The sequence below is a fragment of the Colletes latitarsis genome, chromosome 6, assembly GCF_051014445.1.
Source record: "Colletes latitarsis isolate SP2378_abdomen chromosome 6, iyColLati1, whole genome shotgun sequence".
NCBI classification, from domain to species: Eukaryota; Metazoa; Arthropoda; class Insecta; order Hymenoptera; family Colletidae; genus Colletes; species Colletes latitarsis.
Genome location: NC_135139.1, coordinates 26,021,443 through 26,046,134, shown reverse-complemented (window position 1 = coordinate 26,046,134; position 24,692 = coordinate 26,021,443). Strand labels below are relative to the sequence as shown.

At 40.5% G+C, this 24,692-nt stretch overlaps 3 protein-coding genes and 1 non-coding gene across 10 annotated transcripts in view; 1 reads left to right on the top strand and 3 right to left on the bottom strand.

The window, feature by feature from the left end:
- Positions 1-4,864: 4,864 nt before the first annotated feature.
- LOC143342974 (uncharacterized) lies at positions 4,865-8,537 on the top strand. Its single transcript, XM_076767357.1, has 2 exons — positions 4,865-5,207; positions 6,322-8,537. Exon 2 carries the CDS (start codon positions 6,334-6,336, stop codon positions 8,233-8,235), a length of 1,902 nt encoding a protein of 633 aa, XP_076623472.1. The 5' UTR covers positions 4,865-5,207; positions 6,322-6,333; the 3' UTR covers positions 8,236-8,537.
- Positions 8,538-14,234: 5,697 nt separating this feature from the next.
- Positions 14,235-16,614, bottom strand: LOC143342403 (uncharacterized). 7 transcript variants are annotated; one of them, XM_076766239.1, is made up of 4 exons: positions 16,179-16,614; positions 15,908-16,055; positions 15,653-15,786; positions 14,235-15,590 (listed from the first exon to the last, which is right to left on the bottom strand). In XM_076766239.1, exons 2-4 carry the CDS (start codon positions 15,975-15,977, stop codon positions 15,429-15,431), a joined length of 366 nt encoding a protein of 121 aa, XP_076622354.1. In that variant the 5' UTR covers positions 15,978-16,055; positions 16,179-16,614; the 3' UTR covers positions 14,235-15,428. The 7 variants fall into 7 exon arrangements, with proteins under 7 accessions (XP_076622354.1, XP_076622350.1, XP_076622353.1 ...); XM_076766235.1 differs by having other exon boundaries at positions 15,861-16,025; XM_076766238.1 differs by having other exon boundaries at positions 15,908-16,025.
- Positions 16,615-17,337: 723 nt separating this feature from the next.
- LOC143342402 (uncharacterized) overlaps positions 17,338-24,692 on the bottom strand; it is a 29,632-nt gene continuing 22,277 nt past the window's right edge. The window contains exons 3-9 of the mRNA XM_076766232.1: positions 22,047-22,280; positions 21,792-21,967; positions 21,169-21,487; positions 20,461-20,958; positions 20,094-20,324; positions 19,178-19,412; positions 17,338-18,718 (exon numbers count right to left, since the gene is read on the bottom strand). Of these exons, the coding sequence (XP_076622347.1) occupies positions 18,624-18,718; positions 19,178-19,412; positions 20,094-20,324; positions 20,461-20,958; positions 21,169-21,487; positions 21,792-21,967; positions 22,047-22,280 (1,788 nt within the window). The 3' untranslated portion in view covers positions 17,338-18,623. The remainder of the gene's footprint in view (positions 18,719-19,177; positions 19,413-20,093; positions 20,325-20,460; positions 20,959-21,168; positions 21,488-21,791; positions 21,968-22,046; positions 22,281-24,692) is intronic.
- Positions 19,785-19,866, bottom strand: Trnal-aag (transfer RNA leucine (anticodon AAG)). The gene has a single exon. It is a non-coding gene; the product is annotated as a tRNA-Leu (tRNA).

Genomic DNA, 24,692 nt, shown 5'->3' with positions numbered 1-24,692 from the left:
TATCATGGCGTCCGCTAGGATGCTTTATCGACGGGACGAAACGCCCTTCTTACCATCTCTTTCGCAATATCCCTAAAAGAACGATGTATAAGAGAATATAATATTCTCGGTATGGTACATGAAAAATGGCAGCTTTACAAAATACACAATCCCTTGTTTTGTGTGGTGCACAAAATGGCGTGCCACCAAATTTGGTAGATCGATCGGGGCGTTAAAGTGGAGGATTATCGTCAAAGCGTGTTAATTAGGTACGCGAAGGCGAAGCAATTACGGAGGTTCGTCCGGAGTCCCCGGTGCCGCAGGAGACGACGCAAGAAGGCAAAAGGCGGCGGAATCGAAACGTTAAGAAAAATCGATGATTCGCAGCAGACGCGTAATTTCCTCGGATTTACCGCCAAAGACCGTGCCGCGATAGAGAGGCGGGTTTCGTTCCAGGAAAGAAACGGTCAAAGCCGCCTGTTAGCCTCGCGTTTATAACGCGATCGAACAGATCGTGGCGTGTTCGACGACCCGCGCCGTCCATCGTCGGCCGAGCCCGATCGATCGGTCATGCTTAACCGAACGTATAATCGATCGTGGGACAACCACGACTAGCAGCGTATCATTGTGGCTGGGGTTGGATCAGGAAATGCTCCGCAACGCCGACGTCGCCGCGTTGACCATCCAACGCGAGTAACGAGTTCTTGAAATTGGCCATTGATTTACTAGTCGATCGCCGGGGCGCCTTGATCGAATAGCGGCGCTTCGGATCCCTTGATCCTCGATTGCGAACGACACCCGACGCGAAGTAATTGTTCGTACGATCGTACGCACGAATCGTTTGCACACCGTGGAGCGTATTTGTAAATTGATAGATTTGCAAACTGTAATATGAAATTTAATTTACGAGCGAACTACGGTTGTATCGAGATATACAGTTCGAAAATAATGGGATCGATTATAAGGTCACGTAGCTTCTATAATAATCACTATTTTTCTATAAAAAAAATTTGTACTCGTGAGACATGAACAAATATACAGGGTGTTTAACTACCCGTGGGAAAAATTTTAATGGGAGGTTTTAGGAGTCAAAATAAGACGAAAATCAAGAATATCAATTTCTTGACTGAGACTTTGTTAACAAGTTATTAACAATTAAAATAAAAAATTTCAAATCGTTCTGGAAAAATTATATTTGGATGCGGGGGTCAATTACAATCATTTTAGGTCATTATACATACCCCTGAAATCCTACCCAGTTTCGAGAAAAAAATTCAGGAAGTTGTGAAATTTTTCGACAAAATTAAAATATTTCAAATCGTTCTGAAAAAAATATTGTTAGCTGTGGCGGTCAATTATAATCATTTTAGGTCATTATACATACCCCTGAAATCCTACCCAGTTTCGAGAAAAAAATTCAGGAAGGTGTGAAATTTTTCGACAAAATTAAAATATTTCAAATCGTTCTGAAAAAAATATTGTTAGCTGTGGCGGTCAATTACAATCATTTTAGGTCATTATACATACCCCTGAAATCCTACCCAGTTTCGAGAAAAAAATTCAGGAAGGTGTGAAATTTTTCGACAAAATTAAAATATTTCAAATCGTTCTGAAAAAAATATTGTTAGCTGTGGCGGTCAATTACAATCATTTTTTGTCATTACACATACCCCTGAAATCCTACCCAGTTTCGAGAAAAAAATTCAGGAAGTTGTGAAATTTTTCGACAAAATTAAAATATTTCAAATCGTTCTGAAAAAAATATTGTTAGCTGTGGCGGTCAATTACAATCATTTTAGGTCATTATACATACCCCCGAAATCCTACCCAGTTTCGAGAAAAAAATTCAGGAAGTTGTGAAATTTTTCAACAAAATTAAAATATTTCAAATCGTTCTGAAAAAAATATTGTTAGCTGTGGCGGTCAATTACAATCATTTTAGGTCATTATACATACCCCTGAAATCCTACCCAGTTTCGAGAAAAAAATTCAGGAAGGTGTGAAATTTTTCGACAAAATTAAAATATTTCAAATCGTTCTGAAAAAAATATTGTTAGCTGTGGCGGTCAATTACAATCATTTTTTGTCATTACACATACCCCTGAAATCCTACCCAGTTTCGAGAAAAAAATTCAGGAAGTTGTGAAATTTTTCGACAAAATTAAAATATTTCAAATCGTTCTGAAAAAAATATTGTTAGCTGTGGCGGTCAATTACAATCATTTTAGGTCATTATACATACCCCTGAAATCCTACCCAGTTTCGAGAAAAAAATTCAGGAAGTTGTGAAATTTTTCGACAAAATTAAAATATTTCAAATCGTTCTGAAAAAAATATTGTTAGCTGTGGCGGTCAATTACAATCATTTTAGGTCATTATACATACCCCTGAAATCCTACCCAGTTTCGAGAAAAAAATTCAGAAAGGTGTGAAATTTTTCGACAAAATTAAAATATTTCAAATCGTTCTGAAAAAAATATTGTTAGCTGTGGCGGTCAATTACAATCATTTTTGGTGAATAGACCTACCCCCGAAATCCTACCCATTTTCGAGAAAAAAATTCAGATCTGTCGGAACTTTAAACGTTAATAACTTTTTATCGAAGCCTCCATCAACAAATTGGTACTCTTGATTTTCGTCTTATTTTGGCTTCTAGAATCCCGTATTAAAATTTTTCCCATGGATAGCTGAACACCCTGTATGTACGAAAGAATAGAATCATACGATCTATCGATCGAAAGAAAAAGATTCCTAAAGAAACACAAGGAAATGACCTAACGTGCTTTTCATCATACGGTTGTTAAAATCTAGACTGCCTAGAAGGAAAGTTAATTTTCAAGCAACGAAGTTGTCCGTGACAAAATTTAGGAGCGTGTCTCGTCCGTCGACACCGTGACACGTTAGAAAATCACGTATTCACGGCAAACAATTTCAGACTGCGAAGTCTGAAGGCTCGTTTATCGAACCACGCCACGTATCGAACGCAAACAACCGTCGACGAACGAATAGAGGTAGCACGGCTTATGGTAGCCCGATGCACGTATTTCTCTTCGAACTTTAAACGCGTCTGTATTCCAAATGCTTCCTCGAATGCCTGAAACATTTGTGGCTCCTGCATTTGGACGATCCATTTTCTCACCGAGCCTGGAACACAATTTATTTCGGACAATACTTACACGATGACGTTCCGGGTTGTGAAATTTTTCTGCGAACCAGGCGTTTCACGATGTGAAAATACAGTTTAAGTGAAGTGAAAATACGTACAAATTTCATGTATTGATGGTCGCGACAATTTGTTGGAACTCGTTTGTAAAGTTAGAATAACCGAATCATCTCGGTGTAGATTAGTTTCTTGTAACATTGTAGATTCGTACGCGGACTCTACGACTAAGTGGGAATAAAATAACCGCGACGAATCGTATGAAAGAACGTCTCGCGTTATTTTAATACGTCCAACAGCACCTTTGAATATGAAACAAAGCGATCTGTCCATCGTATACGCTGTAAGCCAGCAATTTCTCACAGCTGTTAGTAACAGGTTTAAGATAAACACGTAGTATTTTCTTAGCAGCGTCGGAAAGAAGACTCGCCAGCATGTGCACCGCGCATTATTCATCCCAGGAATCAATTGGTGTACTATTATCTTCGAGCTCGGGGTTACACGTCGCTTTATAGTTGGCAACTCGAATCATCAGCAGAAACGCTGACTTTGCGATAAATCCGACGCGAAATATTCGCTGGGGAACAAGAAACAAACCGCGTGGAACGATACGCGAGGAAGAATTTCTGCAATAGAAATTTGTAGAAATTAATATTTAGTCCGATATCCTCAAAAATATTCCTTAATTTTGCAGTTTCGATTCTATGCTGTTGCAGTAAAAGAGTAATAAATTCGACTATACAGGGTATTCGGTCAACCGTGGGAAAAATTTTAAGGGTGGATTCTAGAGGCCAAAATACGACGAAAATCAAGAATACCAATTTGTTGATGGAGGCTTCGTTAAAAAGTTATTAACAATTAAATTCAAAAATTTCAAATCGTTCTGGAAAAAATATTTTTAGTTAGAGGGGTCAATTACGATCACTTTTGGTGAATAGACATACCCCCGAAATCCTACCCACTTTTGAGAAAAAAATTCGAGAATGTGTGAAATTTTTTGACGAAATTAAAATACTTCAAATCGTTCTGAAAAAAATATTGTTAGCTGTGGCGGTCAATTACAATCATTTTTGGTCATTACACATACCCCCGAAATCATATCCATTTTCGAGAAAAAAATTCCTTACCGAGAATGTAATTAGGTGCTCCAATTTTTCGACGAAAAACAAAAATTTCAAATCGTTCTGGAAAAATTATTTTTAGTTAGAGGAGTCAATTACGATCATTTTTGGTGAATAGACATACCTCCGAAATCCTACCCACTTTTGAGAAAAAAATTCGAGAATGTGTGAAATTTTTTGACGAAATTAAAATATTTCAAATCGTTCTGAAAAAAATACTGTTAGCTGTGGGGGTCAATTACAATAATTTTTGGTGAATAGACATACCCCCGAAATCCTGCGCGTTTCTGAGAAAAAAATTCAATACGAGCGGAACTTTAAACGTTAATAACTTTTTAACGAAGCCTCCATCAACAAATTGGTGTTCTTGATTTTCGTCTTATTTTGGCCTCTAGAATCCCCCATTAAAATTTTTCCCCGGGTTGGTCGGAATAAAAAAGTGAGATAAAAGAAAAGATTCTGTCGGGGTCCAGAAATGTTTTACGTTTTGTTCACGAAGTTGCGGAAGAACGACGGGTTCCTCGAATAGAACGAATTAATAATAGAGTCTATTAGATTCAAGGAAGGTCTCGACGCCGTCTCGACTCTTCCTGCTCCCTGACCATTGGATACGTGACGAGATTTTGCGTCTAATAGCACCGGTGAGAGAATTTAACCAAGTTCTACGAACGCGCCAACGGCCCTCGTCTCTTTGTAGTGGTCGTTGGTCTCCCACTCGGGGCCCGCTAAATCGACACAACACGCTCGCGTTACGCGCGTGTACGAATCCACGGGATCCTCGAACACACTTAAAATCCGCGGGGTATAAAGGCTTGCAAGACCTGTTTCCGTGATAGCCGTGTCCCGAGGAATCCTGTCGCGAGCTGCTCGCCAGGAATAGACACCGGGAACAGTCCTTCTCAGTCCGCAGCTCCGCAAGGTTTTCGGAACCACACCGCCCCCGCAAGGTAAGGGCCCCTCTTTTTACGTTCTTCTAAACAAACCATGGTTCCAGGTCTCACTTTCCAAATTAACCCTTCTGCAGATCGCGTTCGCTCTTCTGCGCTATAAATTAACCCTTTCTTAGATTAAATTGTCGTCTAACGTCTTGTTAATTTTGTTACTAGTTGCGTAAAATGTCTGCGTATAAATGAGAGTGGCGAGTGTGACAGTTATCTTCTGCTTCGAATTGTAGTAGAATTATTACGCGATAGAATTGTGGGAATATTTATGGTCACAGAAGTACCATATTATACCATAGAACGTATAGTGAATATGGTGAAACGAGAAGCTAAATTTTATAAATACTAATATAGCAGAAGGTACGAGCGTTGGTTATCGATCACGTTTGTTCCTCGTTTTCGAAAAATATGCTTCCAGAATTTTTGAAGACGTCGACTGATATTTCAAAAGAACTGCGCAAAATGGGTTTACATAACCTCTTAACGTTTAAGATTGAAAATTTATTTGATCGCCTACGGTTTCGACGGATGGATTTACTATTCTTCGTGCGATGAAATTCTTCGAAACTACAGGCGAAAAATAGACTTTTATAGCGCACTGTACGGCCCATTATGAACTGCTGAATATTCAGTGTTTATCCAGGTCGTTATTCACGGAGTTACCGAACCGTTCAATCTGCTTGCCGAACGGAACAATTAAACAATTACAATATTCGTATACGGGAATGCTTGGATTTTCGATTGGATGAGTGAACGGTGATCGTCTCTATTATCGCGCCACGAAGCTCAGCGTCCAGCGGACTGCGTCGCGTAACCTGATCTGGGCTCAAATATCTCCCAGGCAAAACGGACGCGTTCGGGAGGATACAAAGCCGAAGGCCACCGCACGGCTTGTGCCTCGTTTCTGGGAACAGAAAATTAACCGAGAGACTTTGTAAACACTTCGGTGTTGTGTTTCTCGAAGTGGCTAGGCTCGCGCGTGCGTCGAAACGACGTCCATTTTTATACCCATAGGTTCTTCTCTGTCTTCGTTGTTTCCAAGTGCAAGACAAGGAAGAACATATGGTGTCTTGTACCCCAAACGAAAACACAGAACCTAAAATATTAAACTCTGTTGCAGACTCTCAAAACGATGTTGCTCTTCGCCGTGTTCCTGCCATTGTTGGCAGCGGCGCCACTGAACCCGTCTCTGGAGAACTACGCGTTGGACATCGAGAACGGGACCCTGAGGAACGTACGATTTTCCGGCGACGCCGTCGAGAGCCTCGATCTCTCGAACATGGGAATCCTGAGGTTGGAGAAGAACGCGCTGGACGACGTGGCTAACCTAAAGTCCCTGAATCTGGCGAACAACTCCCTCAAGTCCCTCCCGGAGTTCGTGTTCTCGAACCTGACCAACCTGGAGTATCTGAACCTGGCCGAGAACGAACTCTCCAGCTTGGAGAACTTGTTCGTCCGGCTGGAGAGGCTTCGCGTGCTGAACGTTTCCTGCAATCCCGTGATGCACCTACGCAGAGGGCATCTTTTCGGCCTGACAAAGTCCACGACGATACTGACCGGCGGGAACGTGTTCTGGAGCATCAGCACGGGCACGTTCACGAACTCGTTCCTGAAGAACGAGGAAGAGGCGAAGCAGCTGGATAAAATGAAGGCGGAGGCCGACATCGAGCAGAGGAACCGAGAGAAGGAGAAGACGATGGAGACGAACAAGGAGGACGCGGCTCTCGAGCTTCAGTGCTCGCCGCCGAACAAGATACCGTTGGCGGAGGACCTGACTTTGAAGTTGTGCATGCCGGACAAGATGATCGTGTCGTTGGAGCCTTTGGAGGAGGGCACTAAGATCGCGGCTGGTAGCCAGTGCATAGAGGTGCCCGTGAACGCGAAAGAAAAGAAGGTGAGCCTGCGGGGTTTGGGCATCAAAGGGTTCCACGAACGCTGGTACCAGCTGCAGTTCCTACCGATAGTCTCCTTGGATCTATCCCACAACGACATAGCCGAGATCTCCAAGGAGATGCTCAACGATCTACCGGAGGACCTGATCTACGTGAACCTTATGGAGAACAACATCAGAGGTATCTACGACCAAGTGATCGAGAACAGGCACCTGAGGATGATGAATCTCAAGAACAACCTCGTAGGAAACATAGAGGAAGGGGCTCTTCGGAAGACGAACCTGACCCGTCTGTTCCTCGCTGGCAATCAACTGGACGATCTGTCCTTCGTCTCCAGTCTGCCCCAAACTCTCACGGAACTGGTACTGTCCGGCAATCAGATCGCCGCGATACCTGACGGCGCCTTCCTGAACCTTCCGGATTTGGTGTTCTTGAACCTGGCCAACAACAAGATCACCCAGTTGCAAGACAACGTATTCAAGAACCTGGACTCTCTGCGTATGCTCATCCTGACGAGCAACAGTCTGCATCGGATCGAACCTTCGGCGTTCAGGGATCTGAAGCAGCTGACCACGCTATACCTTCATCGAAACTCGCTGACCAAGCTGGAGAAAGGGACGTTCGCCGAACTGGGGAACCTGAAGGACCTGAATCTAGCCTGGAACAAGTTCAAGGCGATCACCAGAGGCACGTTCGCGTGTCTGCCGCCATCTCTCGACTTCCTGCACGTCGACTACAACGAGATCGATAGTCTGGAGGCGGGCAGCTTCGACGGTGTTCCGCGAGTCACCCTGTCTCTGACCGGGAACAAGATTTCGAACATTCCGAGGGGTACCTTCAACCTGCCGACGCTTCGTGACTTGCATCTGAACAACAACACTCTGACGACCATCGACGGTGACAGCTACGAGGGACTGCCACAGCTAACGCGGCTTTGGCTCACCGAGAATCGGATCGACGAGATATCGAAAGGCTCCTGCAAGAATCTCGCCAGCCTGAACGTGCTGGACATCTCGCGGAATCCGTTCCAACGACTGGAGAACGGCGCCCTCTACGGACTGAGCTCGGCCAGAGGCAATTTCCTGTACATTTACAACAATCAGCTGACGGAAATCCAGGGCGGGGTGTTCGACGATGTTTAATCGAATCGCGTACGCCTTATCGGACCCGACCGGCAGCCACGATCGCCCAGGAGATTTATATGCGTTCGCTTTCTACGATAGGCTCGATCCTGCGATACGAACGAGGGATCCTGTTGCGCTCCAGTTGCGAGGACGAGCATCCTCCGGTAATCGACGCTCTTAATTATCGCCGTTTGCATCCGCGTGTCCTGTGTTTACACTTTCCTCGAGTCGGATATTCTTATCTCGTCGCGGAGCATCGTGTGTCACCGAAAGGGAACCTCGACTGTACGACGAAATGAAATTAAACGAGCCACCTATCATCGAAAGTTGTTGCGTTGTTTTTGAAAAATCCATTCTTATCTTAATTTTTTACGCGTATATTTACGATCTATGTTCGAGGAGTGTCCACGATTACTTTTACGCAAGAATATTCAATATTGCGCCAGTTATGGTAATGTCCTTCGAGAAAGGCGCTTAAAATGGCTGAACAATTCCGAGATGGCGATTTGATTTACAAAGGAACGACGAAATCCGCCCCCGTGGGATGACCATAAATTTTCAGCCTAATTGGCCCCGCGATAGGCGTCGCTGAAGAGGCGAGCGTCGCACGGTTCCGTTTACCGTGTCTTCCTCGCCTAACGACAACGAAAGCCCTCGAAGTTTACGAACGTGTCCGGCCGAGAAAGACGAGGCGACGCAATTTTCATAAACTGGTTGCTCGTTCGCTTTCACCCGTACGTGATTATACCGACTGGTGGATGTATATTTATAACGTATGGCGAATAACATGAAGCCTGTGGTTTACGACCGGCTGGCCTTGACTTTCACGCGAACCTTGGAACCGCGAGTCGCGACCGGATTCGAGGAGGATCGACACACTTCCCTCGGCCACTGAGGACCCCAATATTCTGACCCCACCCCCCCTCACCTGACGATCGACCTCAGCCACCACGACGAATAATAATTTTAAGAAAGCATAGTTCTTTCCTGGAACGATACAATCTTTTTCACGTTGGACTTCGAGGTCCAATTTTTAATTTTTCGATCTCAAAATTTCGTATAAAACAGTGAAAGATTTCGTTTTCGAGTTGCAACCAACAATCGCCATTTCCTAGGATCCCAGAGAAGCGTTCGTCGTGGCTAACCTTATCGCCCAGTCCCGTAAGCGCCGGATAATGTAACGATCACATTTACAAGATTGTTATTCCCATCGCTAAATGTACGGGGCTTTCAGCACTGACAAAGAAGCGCATTCTCACATACCAGTCGTTTCTCGTTCCGCGGCTAAGGTCCCAAGCAATTTCGTGGCACTGACACTGTATACTCGTGTTCACCACTTCCGGTTTAACAACGGTACCTCTTAAGGTTATCGAACGTGCGTCCGCCAGAGGACTACCGTCTGACGCGGGTCGTCGACAGGCGAGAATTTTTTTTGTCCGTTCGACACCGGCATAATTCACCGAGTAAACATCTTAAATACGCCGGCTTATGTAATCCGGCAAGATTACGGACGCGTTTACGGTTCTGCCCTGACGTCACATGGAACTCCGTGGTCGTTACCGACATTTTAACGATGCTAATCCAACCACCTTGGGGGTTTTTTCGATTCTAACCTAAATTCGAGAAATTAACGTACAAGGTGTTCAGTCAACCATGGGAAAAATTTTAATGGGGGATTCTAGAAGCCAAAATAAGGCGAAAATTGGGAATACCAATTTCTTGATGGAGTCTTAGTTAAAAAGTTATTAACAATTAAATTCAAAAATTTCAAATCGTTCTGGAAAAATTATTTTTAGTTAGAGCGATCAATTACAAGCATTCTTGGTCATTACACATACCCCCGAAATCCTAACCACTTTCTAGAAAAAAATTCAAAAAGGTGTGAAATTTTTCGACAAAACTGAATAATTTCAAATCGTTCTAAAAAAATTATTTCTAGTTGCAGGGGTCAATTACAATTATTTTTGGTGAATAGACATACCCCCGAAATCTTGCGCATTTTCGAGAAAAAAATTCAGTACGAGCGGAACTTTTTAACGAAGCCTCAATCAACAAATTGGTATTCTTGATTTTCGTCTTATTTAAAATTTTTCCCAGGGATAGCCGAATCAAACCCTATATACACCATTTAAAGGTAGTTATTTTACATTAATACCCAAATAAGGAACCAATAGATCGTATTAACACTATAAACTGGTACATAAAAATCACCAAATACGTGTTTTTTCCCCGAGCGGTCACCCATCCTTGCACTGGTCGCGCTCAACCATGCTTCACTTCAACGATCGTACTAGAAATGGTATTTCCAACGAAGTCACGATCGTTGACAAGTTCTACTTTTAGTTTATTCGTACACAAACCTTGAATATTCCAATGTATGAAAGAATTAACTACGTTAAAAAAAATTAAAAAATCAAAATGGTCACTGTACGTCCGGCAATTTAGATTTTTAACCTTATTTCGTTTTTCGGACCAACCGTAATTTCACGCTGAGATAAAAAGGAACAATGCCTTTTTTCGAGACCGTCGTTGGTACGAATCTGGTTTGCACGCATTTCTGAAGCACCGTCGGAAAATATCAGTTAACTTTCTCGAGGGAACATTCCATTTGTACCGCTCTCAATGGCAACTGACGCATCGTAAGACCCGCAGACTACGAGAAAGGACACGAGATTTATAGCTTGTTTTCTAGGACATTGCGTCTTCGTACGTTTAATCTGCCCGTCCCCGCCTTCGGGCTTCGCAGACAAGAACTGTTCGAGATCCCAGGAATGGCAAGATGAGGATACCTCCTCTCGAATATCCGTGTTGAGATCGTTTAGGAACGAATTTTCGAAGATACAAACGTGTCTTTTTATTTTTTACCATTGCAAGAGTCCGCGAAATTTCATTAAAATTCGAATTAGCGCTTCGGGTACGTGGGGACGCTACTCCCCAACAGCCCTCGACTCCCGAAAGGGCTGCCCTGCGGTTGTTAGTCGTAAAAAGAAATTATTCTTGTTAGTAAAAATTTTAAATAAATTCAAATGAATTTCCTGTGTTATAGAATAATTTTTTTAAGAAATCGTAATACGGAATTGCGTATAATAAATCGAGAACAAATATGGCGGACGAACGGTTCGTCTTTCTCGCCACGCGCGCGAATAAATAAGCGAGAAATTCGTCGGAAGCCAATTACGCGGGAGAATGTGGGTCACTGGACTGAACGAGAAGAGTAAAAAAGAAAAACGGCTGCAATCGGACACCGAACGGACGTTAACCGGAGGGTAGGTATACGATCACTGGAGAAAGCTCCAAAAGTCGAGTTCGACGGCCCTGCTTTCCAAGAAATTCGCTACAACGCGCGTGCATCGTTCAGAAACACGTTACGAAGCCTCTCGAAGATACAAAGAAGAAGATTCTTTCGTTCCATTTAACGCGTTCTTGTTTGCTGCCCGATTCGATCACGAGCAGGCCATCCTTTCATTAAAACTCGCGTTTACGATCGTCCTAAGAAAAAGTTAGGTTATAAAGGGAACATCGAGGCCAACAAAAACCGGTTTGTAAACCCAACGGAGTTTCGGATCTTCCAAATAGTCAATTTCGATCGTTTATCTTCCTCTTGGGACTTTGTAATTACTGTTACGTAAAGTGTGTGTTTGTAAATGGCGGATTTAGAAAAACTTAAAAGGGGGACTAACAAAACATTCTCGAGAAAAGATTCGAAATATTGAGAATTCGAGGGAAACTCGTCTTTGGAAATTGTTAAGATTGGGATAATAAATTTTTTGTTCGTTCCCTCCCTCCTTGCCCCCTTTTGCTAACAATGAGCCGCGTGGGCGAGGTAAAAGTTCCAATATTTTGCAGGCGGAAAACATCGTGTATCATCTCGGGGAAGCACAATGAAAAATTTGCATACGCGGACAAGATGGAAAATGCGATTACGGGTAAACGACTTAACGACGAAACGAGTTTAGCTAACAGTAATACACTTCGAGGAAGTCACGTTTAATAAATGTATGCTATTCTTTATCGAACTTAGAAATTATAATTTCAGTATGATTTATTCTCGACGAAGACGTAGATTTCGAAATAACGTTTAATCGAGAGCCGAGTGTCGATCGTTTTATCGCGGTAACTCGACGCTCCATTAATTATCGATACTTCAAGGTTCGATTTGACATTAATAATAGAGATCAGACAGTTACCCGCGATTTGGTCATCGATAGTTACGCGGTTACGATTAAATATAGGGTGCTCGGACACACGTGGGAAAAATCTTAATGGAAGATTCTAAAGACCAAAATAAGATGAAAATCAAGAATACCAATTTGTTGATGGAGACTTCGTTAAAAAGTTATTAACAATTAAATTCAAAAACTCCAAATCATTCTGGAAAAATTATTTTTACGTAGAGGGGTCAATTATAATCATTTTTGGTGAATACACATACCTTCGAAATCCTATCCATTTTCGAGAAAAAAATTCGAGGTGTGAAATTTTTCGACGAAATTAAAAAATTTCAAATCGTTCTAAAAAAAATATTGTTAGCTGTAGGGGTCAATTACAATCATTTTTGGTCATTACACATACCCCCGAAATCCTGCGTATTTTCGAGAAAAAAATTCAGAACGGGCGGAACTTTAAACGTTAATAACTTTTTAACGGAGCCTCCATCAACAAATTGGTATTCTTGATTTTCGTCTTATTTTCGACTATTTTTTTATCTTGCATACCTTATGAGACACGTAACGCAGACGCAATGTAATAATTTCAATAAATGATAGAATTACAATAGGCGAAACATGATTTTCGTGTTCCTCCGCAGTCTCTTCGCCATCTATCGCAAATGAAAAGTTGTCGTCCTTTTACGCGAAACACGAGACTGCTTGCAAAACTGTCCGGTATTTCTGTACCAGCAAAACTGGACTATGGGCTTGAATTACACCAGACATCGTGTCGTACGATTTCCAAGATCGTAATGCACGATGAACACCAGGGCTGATGAAACACACTTCCTCCATTTAGTCCAAGCGATACGCTTATGAAATACCGTATACGTTTCATTTGCGAAAGTCTTTGAATCTTTTTTAATTACTTTATCATCAAGGTCCCGTGAATACAGTTATGACAAGTATTATGGAATCGCAAATATTATTTAATTTTTTACTTGTAAATAGAATGTAATCGAGCCACATAATTATGTCACGCGTATCTGACCGCATCTGTGTCCTCGATATTCGCGATTAATTACCGTAAAAATTCACGTTTTTCTTTCGCGCAACTCGACACCCTGGTACACGATCGAAGAATGCGGAAACGATGGCGAAATTTCATGTTAGTTGTAGACCGAAACAAGAAAAGCTGTCTTCGCGTTTTCGTTCGATTCGAGGTTAAATCGCGGTAAAATAGCGACGCATTTTTCGTGCATTATATTGGCAATTCCTGTACGACGATTGGGGTGACATCTATGTTCCCATAGATTTTTGTGGCGTAGGCAAATTAATGCTGCGATTGACAAAAGCTTTCGTTATGGTCACCGAGCACGATTCCCAGGGTGACGAGTGAAATTCGATTCGGCACGATTCAATTTCACTTTCAAACACGAGTCCGAAAGTAATTCTAGCGTACAACATTGTGCAGGCTCGTTTGCGTGTTGGGTGTCAAAAAATTGCTTTATAGATCGACTTTCGAAGAAACGCAACACCGAACTCTGTCGACGGATGATTTACTGAAATCCGTCGAAGGTAAAAATTGCTAATAGCGAACAAACCTCAAAACCGTGTATCCTTCGAATCGTAAATCGAACTATTTACCTTCGCTTTTGATGGCTTTTTTACCGTGTAGCCGTGTCCCATTTTCCGAATGATCGCTACGATTCGACAAATTACTATAATTTGTAGATTGTACCGTAGATCGCGAATCAAATTGAATTATCTCTTGCTTTTATAAACGAGGGAAAGTCAGTGTTCCATCGCTTCGTCTTCTACTTTACTTATTCTACTTCTTATGTATTCTAAAAGGGATTCTGATATGAGTCAAGTAATAAAATATTTTTATTGGTTAACATTGTTGTAAAGTAGAAGAAACGTTAACGCTATGTATGCACGTACACTTATGCTTACGATACTTGTAAAGCAGAAGTATTGCAGTGACTTAATGCTCTGAATGACAATACAGAATTAAATTAACCTACTCAATATAACTGAATTCCCTAGCAGCAATGTCGTTGAACTTTTACGGAAACGGAATAAGGATACTGTCAGAAAACAGACACGGTTGAACTACGAATTAGCTAGCATTACAAATATATTTTTATACGTATGTTTTCAAGAGGTATTTCACGGTACTTAACTGTAAAAAGAATGTTACAGATTACTAAAAAATTGTAACCGACAGAGGTCGTTCGAGAACATTTTTTGCATACGACGTACTTTAAAATATCTAGTAACCTAACCAAATAAAACGCAGCTTTCGCTTTAAACTTAGTTTAACGAAATTATTCAATAAAATTATACTTCTGAACATTCAAATTTTTTTTAATTCGATTACTAGGTATTGAAAGAGTACTCGATACAAACGAGAGGACGGATTCTATTAACCGACTTACGGTTAATGGTTTCTCACATTTAACTTTATTTATAAGCTCAGTTCTCTGTTATATGTACTATTATTTAGTGTATATTACCTAAGAATATATACAATAAGTAGACCTTCAATAAATAATATACGTTTAAATTGTTGTATACAAAATACGGTTTCTATTACGTTTATTGTAGAAGCAAATGTTTTGAAGGTATAATATTTATTCAAGTCTTGCATAAAATATTAATAGAACTTATTACATTACTTACTATTGAGTATTAATTTATTTTTAAAGCAAATCCATTTCTATCTTCTTCCTTTTATAAAATCTTAACGATAAACTTAATAATCAAGTAAATCACTGCTCTTAGAATAATCTTTCATAATAAAACAAATAAAATTTATAGCGATATCAAACAAATTATGAGCAATCTAGTTTGTTGCTGCATTTGAATTAGATTTAAAAAGTCATTTAGAGTTTTTGCTTGAAACATCATAGAATGTTACAACTCTACTACTGTAATGCTTTTTAAAATATGTTTGATGACCCTGATCGATGGAAAAACTTAATAACGTTACATATTGGTAGCAAGTTGGCGCACAATGCTACTCTAGAGATACATCAACTATATTAAACTAGCCAATGTTCACGGAGGCTGAGAGTCATACGTGTTATTATCATTTGGTAGTACTAAAGTAGATGCTGGTTCTTCTTCAAATATGCCCTCGTCTATCTCATCGTCAGAAATAGTAAGTTCCTCTGGATATTTATAACTGTTACTCAGTTGACTAGATGGTACAACTTGCTCCTAAAAGGAACAAAACACATCGTCAAACTGGGAATACATTGTTCCTGTTTCTATTAATTTACCTCTGACTCTGTATTTGTATCCTGCAGTAAATTGTCTGCTTCATAATCGAACATATCTTCTTCGAGTTCCTCCAATGGATGAAGCGGTAGTTCCACAGGACTTTCGTTTAAATTCATAGTTACTTCCGGTTCACCTACAAGTTTATGCATGCATTCATGGCACTATATTTCTAACATTTAATTCGCGCGCCTTTTTGTGTTTGCTTACGGAGCGAATCTGCTGTACGACTATTCAATTCAAGATACTCCATTAACCTGTAGTTATTATTACGATCGTCGTATCCACAGTAGGCAGCCTCGCGATCGTTACGATTTTGCAATTCATCCATATTTCCCATTTACTTCGGCGAACAGTCCTCTCAAATTATATGGCCTACGAAATATAGATATATGTATATATGCACTAAAACATCGACAAGGTTAATATACGTTTACGTCAAGAGTTGTACTTTTCTAATTGAAACGACGCGTGAGAAATTACGATTACGTAAAAGGAAGCGTTTAAACACGAATTAGGAAGATTTACTTTGAACTGTTATATCTAGCTGTTGCGAGACAGCAACGAATATTTCGTGATGACAAGGATCTCATAGATCCATTCTCTTCTTCGAAATTCATCATCTCGAGCAGATGAGTCCGATTAGTTTGACGATATCAGAGATCTTCGTCCTTTGATCTGTTATTGTTAAAACTCACTCATTTATTAACGTTTGTTTGTAATTTAATTGTGAAATCTAAAACGTGCTACGTCACGGTCGTCGGTACGACATATTCACTGAACTCCCAACTCACCTTCAATGAATTGTCGTAATCCGTGATTCGAACAACGTCGAACGATTTAACACTTCACTTAAAAGCTGTCGACACGATTAAAAACGTATAATCACAACACGAGAACGTAGTTAACAACGAACGAGAATGACATCACGCGCTGAACAACCGCTCTAATGCTACAACCGGACAGACTTTGTGCGCATGCTTAGTTCTAATCTTCCATCACGAGTAAATCCGCGCGCTGTACAAATAAATTTGTGACTCAACTATCTTAACAATAATAAACAAGTAAAATCTTATTCATTTATTCAATAAATTATGTCGAAACTGTAATTTTTTATTCGCTAAGACGAAATTAAAATACTAATTTCGCTGTCTTACCTATTTGATGTAAATACAGTAGTGCCTCGTTTGATTTCTAAGGGACCAGACTTGGAATAATCTATTACACGTAGATAATTGAACGAATCAGATTCGTTTGAATAAAAATATTTGATAGCAACAGGTAAATTGTTGCTCCGTCGTCGTAGCAAGAAAAAAACAGAACAGGGAAATTCGTATATCATTCCTCGACATCTCGGTTATGTTAAATTCGTGATCATTGGTACACCGAATTATCGTTTATTGAAAAAGATTTAATCCAAAGAACGTACCCTGTACTTAATGATTAGATTAAGTGTCTTTGACAAAGATACTAATATTATTACCCAACATTACTTATTAACGATTACACAGTACTATTTATAAGGGAGGCACATTTATATATCTAAAAATATTTTGCTTCGTTAAATTTCCAAATTTTTCTCTCCGTATTTATATTACCTAAACACTGTCCGATATAACGCTATATAAAAAAAAGCTTACTTAAAAAGTGTCAACGTGTTTACCATGGAAATGAATTGTTTCTACTCTATTATAATATAAAAATACTAATTTTCGGATATTTATTAATACTCTCAATTCAGACGTATTGCTATAATAAAACGGTACATTCTACTAAACTATATTAAAAGCTTCGTGTCAAAATATTCCGATACCAACAATATTTTGTGTGTATGTTGTTTTTTTTTTCCTTTTTTTTAATTTTAACGTCACAAATATGCACTTGTCGATGACTAAACGAAAAATAAAACAAATACGTTCGCAGGGTATCGAGTTTAACCAATAATTTTGTCGCTTTATTAATTGTCACGAAAAAAAAAAAATATATATTATATGTAATATAGGAATACAGAATAATAAAATGACCATACCTTAAAGAATTTAGGGTAGATGCAAAGTGTGGTTCAGAAACTTATCTGCAAATACAAATGGAAGCTAACGAATACACATCGAAATTGGATTGGATTTTATAGAAGGATCTTCGAACTTTATTTTCGCTCATTCGATAAACGAACCGATTTAAATATAAGTGAACAAATTTATCAATTAAGAAATTCGAAGCTTCTCCTGGCCACGTTCGCCTAATACAGCAAACGATCGTCGTGAAATACAAACGAGCCCGTCTCCAATCATTTCCATGTCTTTGGAAAGCTATGTTTTTCTCTTTTTTTTGTTTTTTTCTGTTTTTTTAACGAGACTGAAAGAAACGATCACAGATTTATTTCTGTCTCCCATTTTCTCCCAGCATACAGCTGTTATCAAGAGAGGAAAAAACTTTAATAACAAAGTTAAGGCGTCTCCTCCGGTGTATGCGTGTGCTCGAATAATATCACTGGTATCAATGGGTCTTCCTCCCACTACTCATACGTTTGTTCTTTCGATGTAAATTGCTGTTTTTTTTCTTTTTTTGTTTTTTTTTTTTACGACTCAGTCGTAGTTCACTTTTATTACTCCATTGTTTGCCAACGTATCACGGGTACTGCCTAAACGAAACGTTGGCCTCGCTGCTGTTTTACGAGCGTGATAATAACTACGAGCTTAATAAAACATTTTTTGTAATCTCTGTGACTGTCTGTCCCAATTCTGCTCCTCTCTGTCAGGCACCTGGTCGCGGTTATGCGATCGAGACTTATCAAAATGCAAGATGCGTAGGGAAGAATTCGTGTTGGGATTTCCTGAAAAAGTACATGATTCTTTTTTTTGGGGTCACAGAAACTGGTCAAACATGCTTCAAAGGTGCCTTTTCTTTTTTTAAGGACATTTGTGCTTCGATCGGACGCGACGGGGAACTCGATCCGATACTCTGGACGCGGAATTAGCAAGCGCAATCGCAGGCGCAACGACGGACGCGTTTCTCACGGCGATGGGCGAACGCATCCGGAATGGAACGCACCGAACGCGGTTGCACATCTGTGAACAACAAGCAAACAAAGATCATGAAGCTTTAAAAAAAACCAAGCACCTTTCGATCCAGTATTCTATTATTAATTTCTTGTTCGTGGTTAATATATTCTCTATTTAAGTAGAGTAATAAGCAGAATCAGTCGAATGGAAGCAGTTAAAAATTGTTAATAGATACATGGAAGTTTTGGGGGTGCTGTGGATTAGATGGAAAAGGAAGGGAGGGTTAAAGCAACCTAACAGACTCTGCCTCAGACGCTAAGATAAGACGAAAGTCAAGAATACCAATTTGTTGATGGTTGATTAACAATTAAATTCAAAAATTTCAAATCACTCTGGAAAAATTATTTTTGGATGCAGTGGTCAATTATAAGCATTTTTGGTGAATAGACCTACCCCCGAAATCCTACTCATCTCCTAGAAAAAAATTCAATTAATTATTAATAACGGTAAGAATCCTCTGCTTACAATGTGGACGGCTTTCTTCTTCTTGTTCCTGTTGTTGTTGCTGTTGCTGTTGCTGCTGCTGCTGGTGAATCATCATGTGGGTCTGTTGTTGGTCCTGTTGTCGCTGTTCCGGTTCTTGCTCGGAGTTCTGTCCGTCCGTGACTTCGGCGCGAGCTTCCACAGGTATCTCCAAAGATTCCACGGGTCTCAACGGCAGAGCGAATCTTGGCACTGGGAAAGCATTGCCTTCTACGACCTGAACAACAAAGTAATTTTCATCGTATCATATTAAATGAAACAGTATCGATCTAGCGTGTCTAAGTTTATGAACGAAACATCATTGCTCAAAAGCAGCGACGCGCGTGTCTATTTTTAGACGTTCTCTCAAAAATAATCTTCGTATTGACGCTGCAAATCCGTTTATCGCTCCGTGGTGACTACGTTGCTAAAAGTGTTTCGTATCAGGCGTTGTGAAATATCATTTCAAACGTAGATTAATGCTGACTATAGTTAGACGTGATTTCAACAAGCAAAGATATTATCGCTGTTATTAAAATAATAGTATACGAATATTACTGCGTTATCGATATTCAGTGGAAGAAAAATTGAGCAGAGAAGAAAAAAAATATGGCAGCGGTGGGATTCGAACCCACGCCTCCGAAGAGACTGGTGCCTTAAACCAGCGCCTTAGACCGCTCGGCCACGCTACCTGTTGTACTTCCAAGAAGAAATTGCTGGTCCAGCACATCCCAATTTACCGAGATTTATACTCAATTCGCTGAAATTTCTTATCGTATAATAAACAAACGAAATATTACCGCAATAAGTATTAATTTAATTTAATTGTACGGTTATTATACTGCATTTTTCATTTCCTGACGCAGAGTTCGGTCCAACTCTCACAATGTAACACTAAAATACAGTAGTCGGTGAATACCTGGTGAATTATGTTACGAATTTCCGCCGGTACGGGGAAGTTCCTTTCTTCCTCGCTGTCGTCTTCCGGTCCAGGGAAAGGTTTAGCTTCCTGTTGTTCGTTGGAACCATCCGGTCGCTGGCGACCCTCGATATTACCATGCTCCAATAGATTTCGGACCTCTACCGGAAGTGGAAGCCCCAGAGGAATGGGTTGTGCTCCTTCCGGGAACGGTTTGAACTCTTGTACGTTCTGAAACGGCCACAAGTATTTATTAAATTTATTAAATCGATCATAAAAGAATTTATAAACTCTTTGTAGTAAAAAATCGTTTGGCGCGTTACTTTAAAATAAAAATTAATGCTGTATTGAATTTCAAATAAAGTACCTCGCGGCGAGCACCTTCGGGCACTTGAACGGATACCGGTCTCGCCTCGCCAGTGATGTGCTGAATAATATTCTTTATCTCCAAAGGCACTTGTTGGATGATCCTTCGAATTTCGAACGGAATTCCTTGGAAGGGAGATCGTGGCCGCTCAGGCGCTTGAGGCTGTGGCTGTGGTTGCGGCTGAGGCTGAGGTTGGGCCTGAGGTTGCATCTGAGGTTGCATCTGAGGTTGCATCTGAGGTTGCACTTGAGGTGGCCGCTGTTCGGTTTGCGGAATCATCACGTGTGGGATCACCCTTTGTTCGTGAACCTGACCCTCCGGCTGTGGTGCCGGAGGAGGCATCATCACCGGACCCTGTTCTTGGCCGTACATGCCAGGTGTCTGCTCGACTTGTTGGTACATCACTTGTTGCGGTTCTTGAGGCATCGGCGGTCGCATACCTCTCACTAAATTCATCGGGAACTGACGCACCTCGATGGGGATTCGACGCACTTCGATCTGAACAAATGATCGTTAACGCTTGTAAATTATGGAAACACAAACGTCCCACGCTGAGAGAATTGTCGAGGAAATATTCCAGTGGAAAATGGGGTAAACATTACCTAGTACTTACTTGGTAGAACCAATAACAACGCATACATTTTTAGGAAAAGATTCTCTCTGTGCGCGGGACTTGGTACAATGAAATTGTAATTGTTCGAGCCTCACTTGAGGTCCCATCGCGGGATTCTGGGGTCCCATCATGGGCGCTTGGGATCCCATCATAGGTACTTGCGGCCCCATCCGCGGCGGCCTCATTTCGACGTTCACTTGGGGCAGATTTCGCATGTCAGGTGGGAAAACACCAGGCGGGATGTTGTTCAGCCCGCGTGGGTCGCTGAGAGGTAACTGCTGCATGTCAGGAACTTGGTACTGAGTGTGGACTTGGTACTGATGGTAGCCTGTGTTTGGCTCCTGGGACTGGAGAGGCACTTGGACGGTTCCCAGAGGAATGATGATCGGGGTTAGCATCTCTTGCTCTTGTTGCCTGAGAGTCGAACAATTTCATGAAACAAACAGCAACTCGACACCTTCATTTTTGCAATACTCTTAAAGTTAAAAGCTCCTCTGTTCCGCTCACTCAAATTAGACCGCAATTATAATGAAGTCCAAGACAATTTCTGAGCTCTCAGCGATCAACATAGTTACTCTAACGATTCCTTGTTTGCCCAAATAAACTGAATAACTGTTTTCCAGGTATAAATAGAGTCAACGAAATTTGGACCCCTTCCAAACGACCGAAACACGGGACCTTTTTATTTCTTTCACGTATTGTTTCGAACGATACGTACTCCTGTTGAGGATTGCCAGACTCGCACAGAATAGCAACGCGTTCACCGCTGAGTCTTTGGTAACGAGAATCGGTACCGTTGTCCACGTTATTGTTGTTAGCGCCGTCCATCACTTGATCGGCCCTTCGTCTCTCTACCACGCAAGAAACTCTGCTGCGCGCCTCTTGAATCAGAGTCTGCGGGTTCGACAGAAAATTAACGTTGACGTTTGTAATCGACGACTGAGGTTACTTATTAAAATTCGAGCAAACTTACGCCCGCAATTTCGTCAAAGTCGAACTGAAGGGGCAACTTAATATGGACGGGAGGGAACTCGTCGTCGTCGTAGTCGTCGTCGTCTTCGTCATGGTCGCCGTTCTCGTTGTCCGGCTTCGAATTATTCTCATCGTCCTTCTGGACTTTTATGTCCTTGGTGTCTGGCTCGACCTCCTTCTTCGTCGGTGTTTGCTCAGCGAGACTCTGCTGGATCTCTTTCGTCGCGCTGGACTCCTGGACAACGACAACATCATCCGTTCATTAAAAAATTTATTTCAAAAACGCCATACAATATGGTACAAGCTTCAATTGCTTTTATATTATAAAATTTATTATTGTCAATTTTTAAATACAATGTAAATATGAAGAGCAACGGTGGAGGGGGTCAAAGGCAGGAGAAAGTGTTTTCACCGCGCGTTATACATATTCATGATACAAATAAAACGAAAAAATGTTCCTCGACATTTTTTAACGCGAGTATATTTATTTTTGATTGGGGAGACGAGGGGAGGGGTTAATCGAGCGTTTCTCGATGTTGCTCGGCTTCGATTTCCATCGTACCAAGCGAGGTTATAGTGCGATAACATAAGAAGAGTTCACTTTCACTCGCGACCCGATGTCGCGACCAGGAAGACGAGTTGCATCAACAGATGATTGCCGTGGCGATATTTATCCAGCTTTCGAGGCCTCGAGGAACGTTCGCTGCTTCATCGTCGCTTCTACGGTCGGTTTCTCTTATCCGGAGACGAGCAAATTTTTATTCCAACCGCGGGATAACAATATACTAAACGGTCATCGAGCATAATTTACTTATACAATTTTTCTCTAATCAAACGGGAAGATTTTGCAAAATCGCTTTGTAAAACATGTTAAACATACTTTGCCAATTACCGTGACTGTCAATCATATTAAATCGTCCCGAGATAGGAAACATCGTGCAGATACAGATATTGTAACATAATCGACCTTTCACATTCTGCAATGCAGACATTTCAAGATTCAGTATTCGACTGGGAACTTTCTAATAAAGCGTTTACATACAACTTTGTGTTCTGTTCGCATACAGCGTGTTCGACCACACCTGGGAAAAATTTTAATGGGAGATTCTAGAGGCCAAAATAAGACGGAAATGAAGAATATCAATTTCTTCACTGAGCCCCTGTTAAAAAGTTATTAACAATTCAAAAATTTCAAATCGTTCTGGAAAAATTATTTCCTGTTGCGTGGGTCAATTACAATAATTTTTGGTCATTACATATACCTTCGAATTCTTATCCACTTTCGAGAAAAAAAATCAGGAAGGTGCTGAAATTTTTCGGCGAAAAAAAAATTTTTTAAATCGTTCCGGAAAAAATATTTTCGGTTACAGAGGTCAATTACAATCATTTTTGGTCATGAGTCATATCATCGAAATCCTATCCACTTTCGAGAAAAAAAATCAGGAAGGTGTGAAATTTTTCGTCGAAATTAAAAAATTTTAAATCGTTCTGAAAAAAATATTGTTAGCTGTAGGGGTCAATTACAATCATTTTTGGTCATGAGTCATATCATCGAAATCCTATCCACTTTCGAGAAAAAAAATCAGGAAGGTACTGAAATTTTTCGGCGAAAAAAAAATTTTTTAAATCGTTCCGGAAAAAATATTTTCGGTTACAGGGGTCAATTACAATCATTTTTGGTCATGAGTCATGCTATCGAAATCCTACCCACTTTCGAGAAAAAAAATCAGGAAGGTGTGAAATTTTTCGTCGAAATTAAAAAATTTTAAATCGTTCTGAAAAAAATATTGTTAGCTGTAGGGGTCACTTACAATCATTTTTGGTCATGAGTCATACCATCGAAATCCTACCCACTTTCAAGAAAAAAAATCAAGAATGTGTGAAATTTTTCGTCAAAATTAAAATATTTCAAATCGTTCTGAAAAAAATATTGTTAGCTGTAGGGGTCAATTACAATCATTTTTGGTGAATAAACATACCCCCGAAATCCTGCGCATTTTCGAGAAAAAAATTCAGAACTGGCGGAACTTTAAAGGTTAATAACTTTTTAAAGAAGCCTCTATCAACAAATTGATATTCTTGATTTTCGTCTTATTTTGGCCTGTATAAGTTCTGTAATTTAAATTTAAATATTTACTTGAAAATTTCTAATTGAAAAGTTTGCTCGACCCCGACTTGTCGAGAAGAGGTAATTCGCGAGACGCGATCCAATTATTTTAGCGACGACGATTATTGTCCAGCTTTTAATTACATTTAATCGCCTCTGATAATAACAATAATGGCCGGCCAAGGCGATACGCTACCGCGACATGCTCTAATTAACGCGAGCCGCGAACGGTCCCCACGGTTTCAAAGACTTAACGGGGCTGCTACTCTCGTTGACAACCGGAAAATGTTGTTCTTTCGGAATTTTTTCCAGGGCAAATACAATCGAGAAACATATCAAATTTGAACAAAAAATCGTACGACATATTCCCTGTAATTTAACATTTTTTAAGGTTCACAGCACGAATATCATCCGTTTAACCCCTTAACGTTCATGCCCGAGTCTGACTGCTTTGAAAAACGATATTTGTTTAATCTAACAGTTATAGAGATGATAATATTTGTTTTCTTTCAAATTATACGTTGGATACAACATTGTAAG

What these genes read in the sequence shown, in the direction of transcription:
- LOC143342974 (XM_076767357.1), top strand. Translation starts at nt 6,334, where the DNA reads ATGTTGCTCTTCGCCGTGTTCCTGCCATTGTTGGCAGCGGCGCCACTG.
- LOC143342403 (XM_076766233.1), bottom strand. Translation starts at nt 15,990, where the DNA reads ATGGGAAATATGGATGAATTGCAAAATCGTAACGATCGCGAGGCTGCC. An exon ending in TCGTACAGCAGATTCGCTCC is followed by an intron (nt 15,787 to 15,860) that starts GTAAGCAAACAC and finishes ATAAACTTGTAG; the next exon opens with GTGAACCGGAAGTAACTATG. An exon ending in ATACAAATACAGAGTCAGAG is followed by an intron (nt 15,591 to 15,652) that starts GTAAATTAATAG and finishes TGTTCCTTTTAG; the next exon opens with GAGCAAGTTGTACCATCTAG.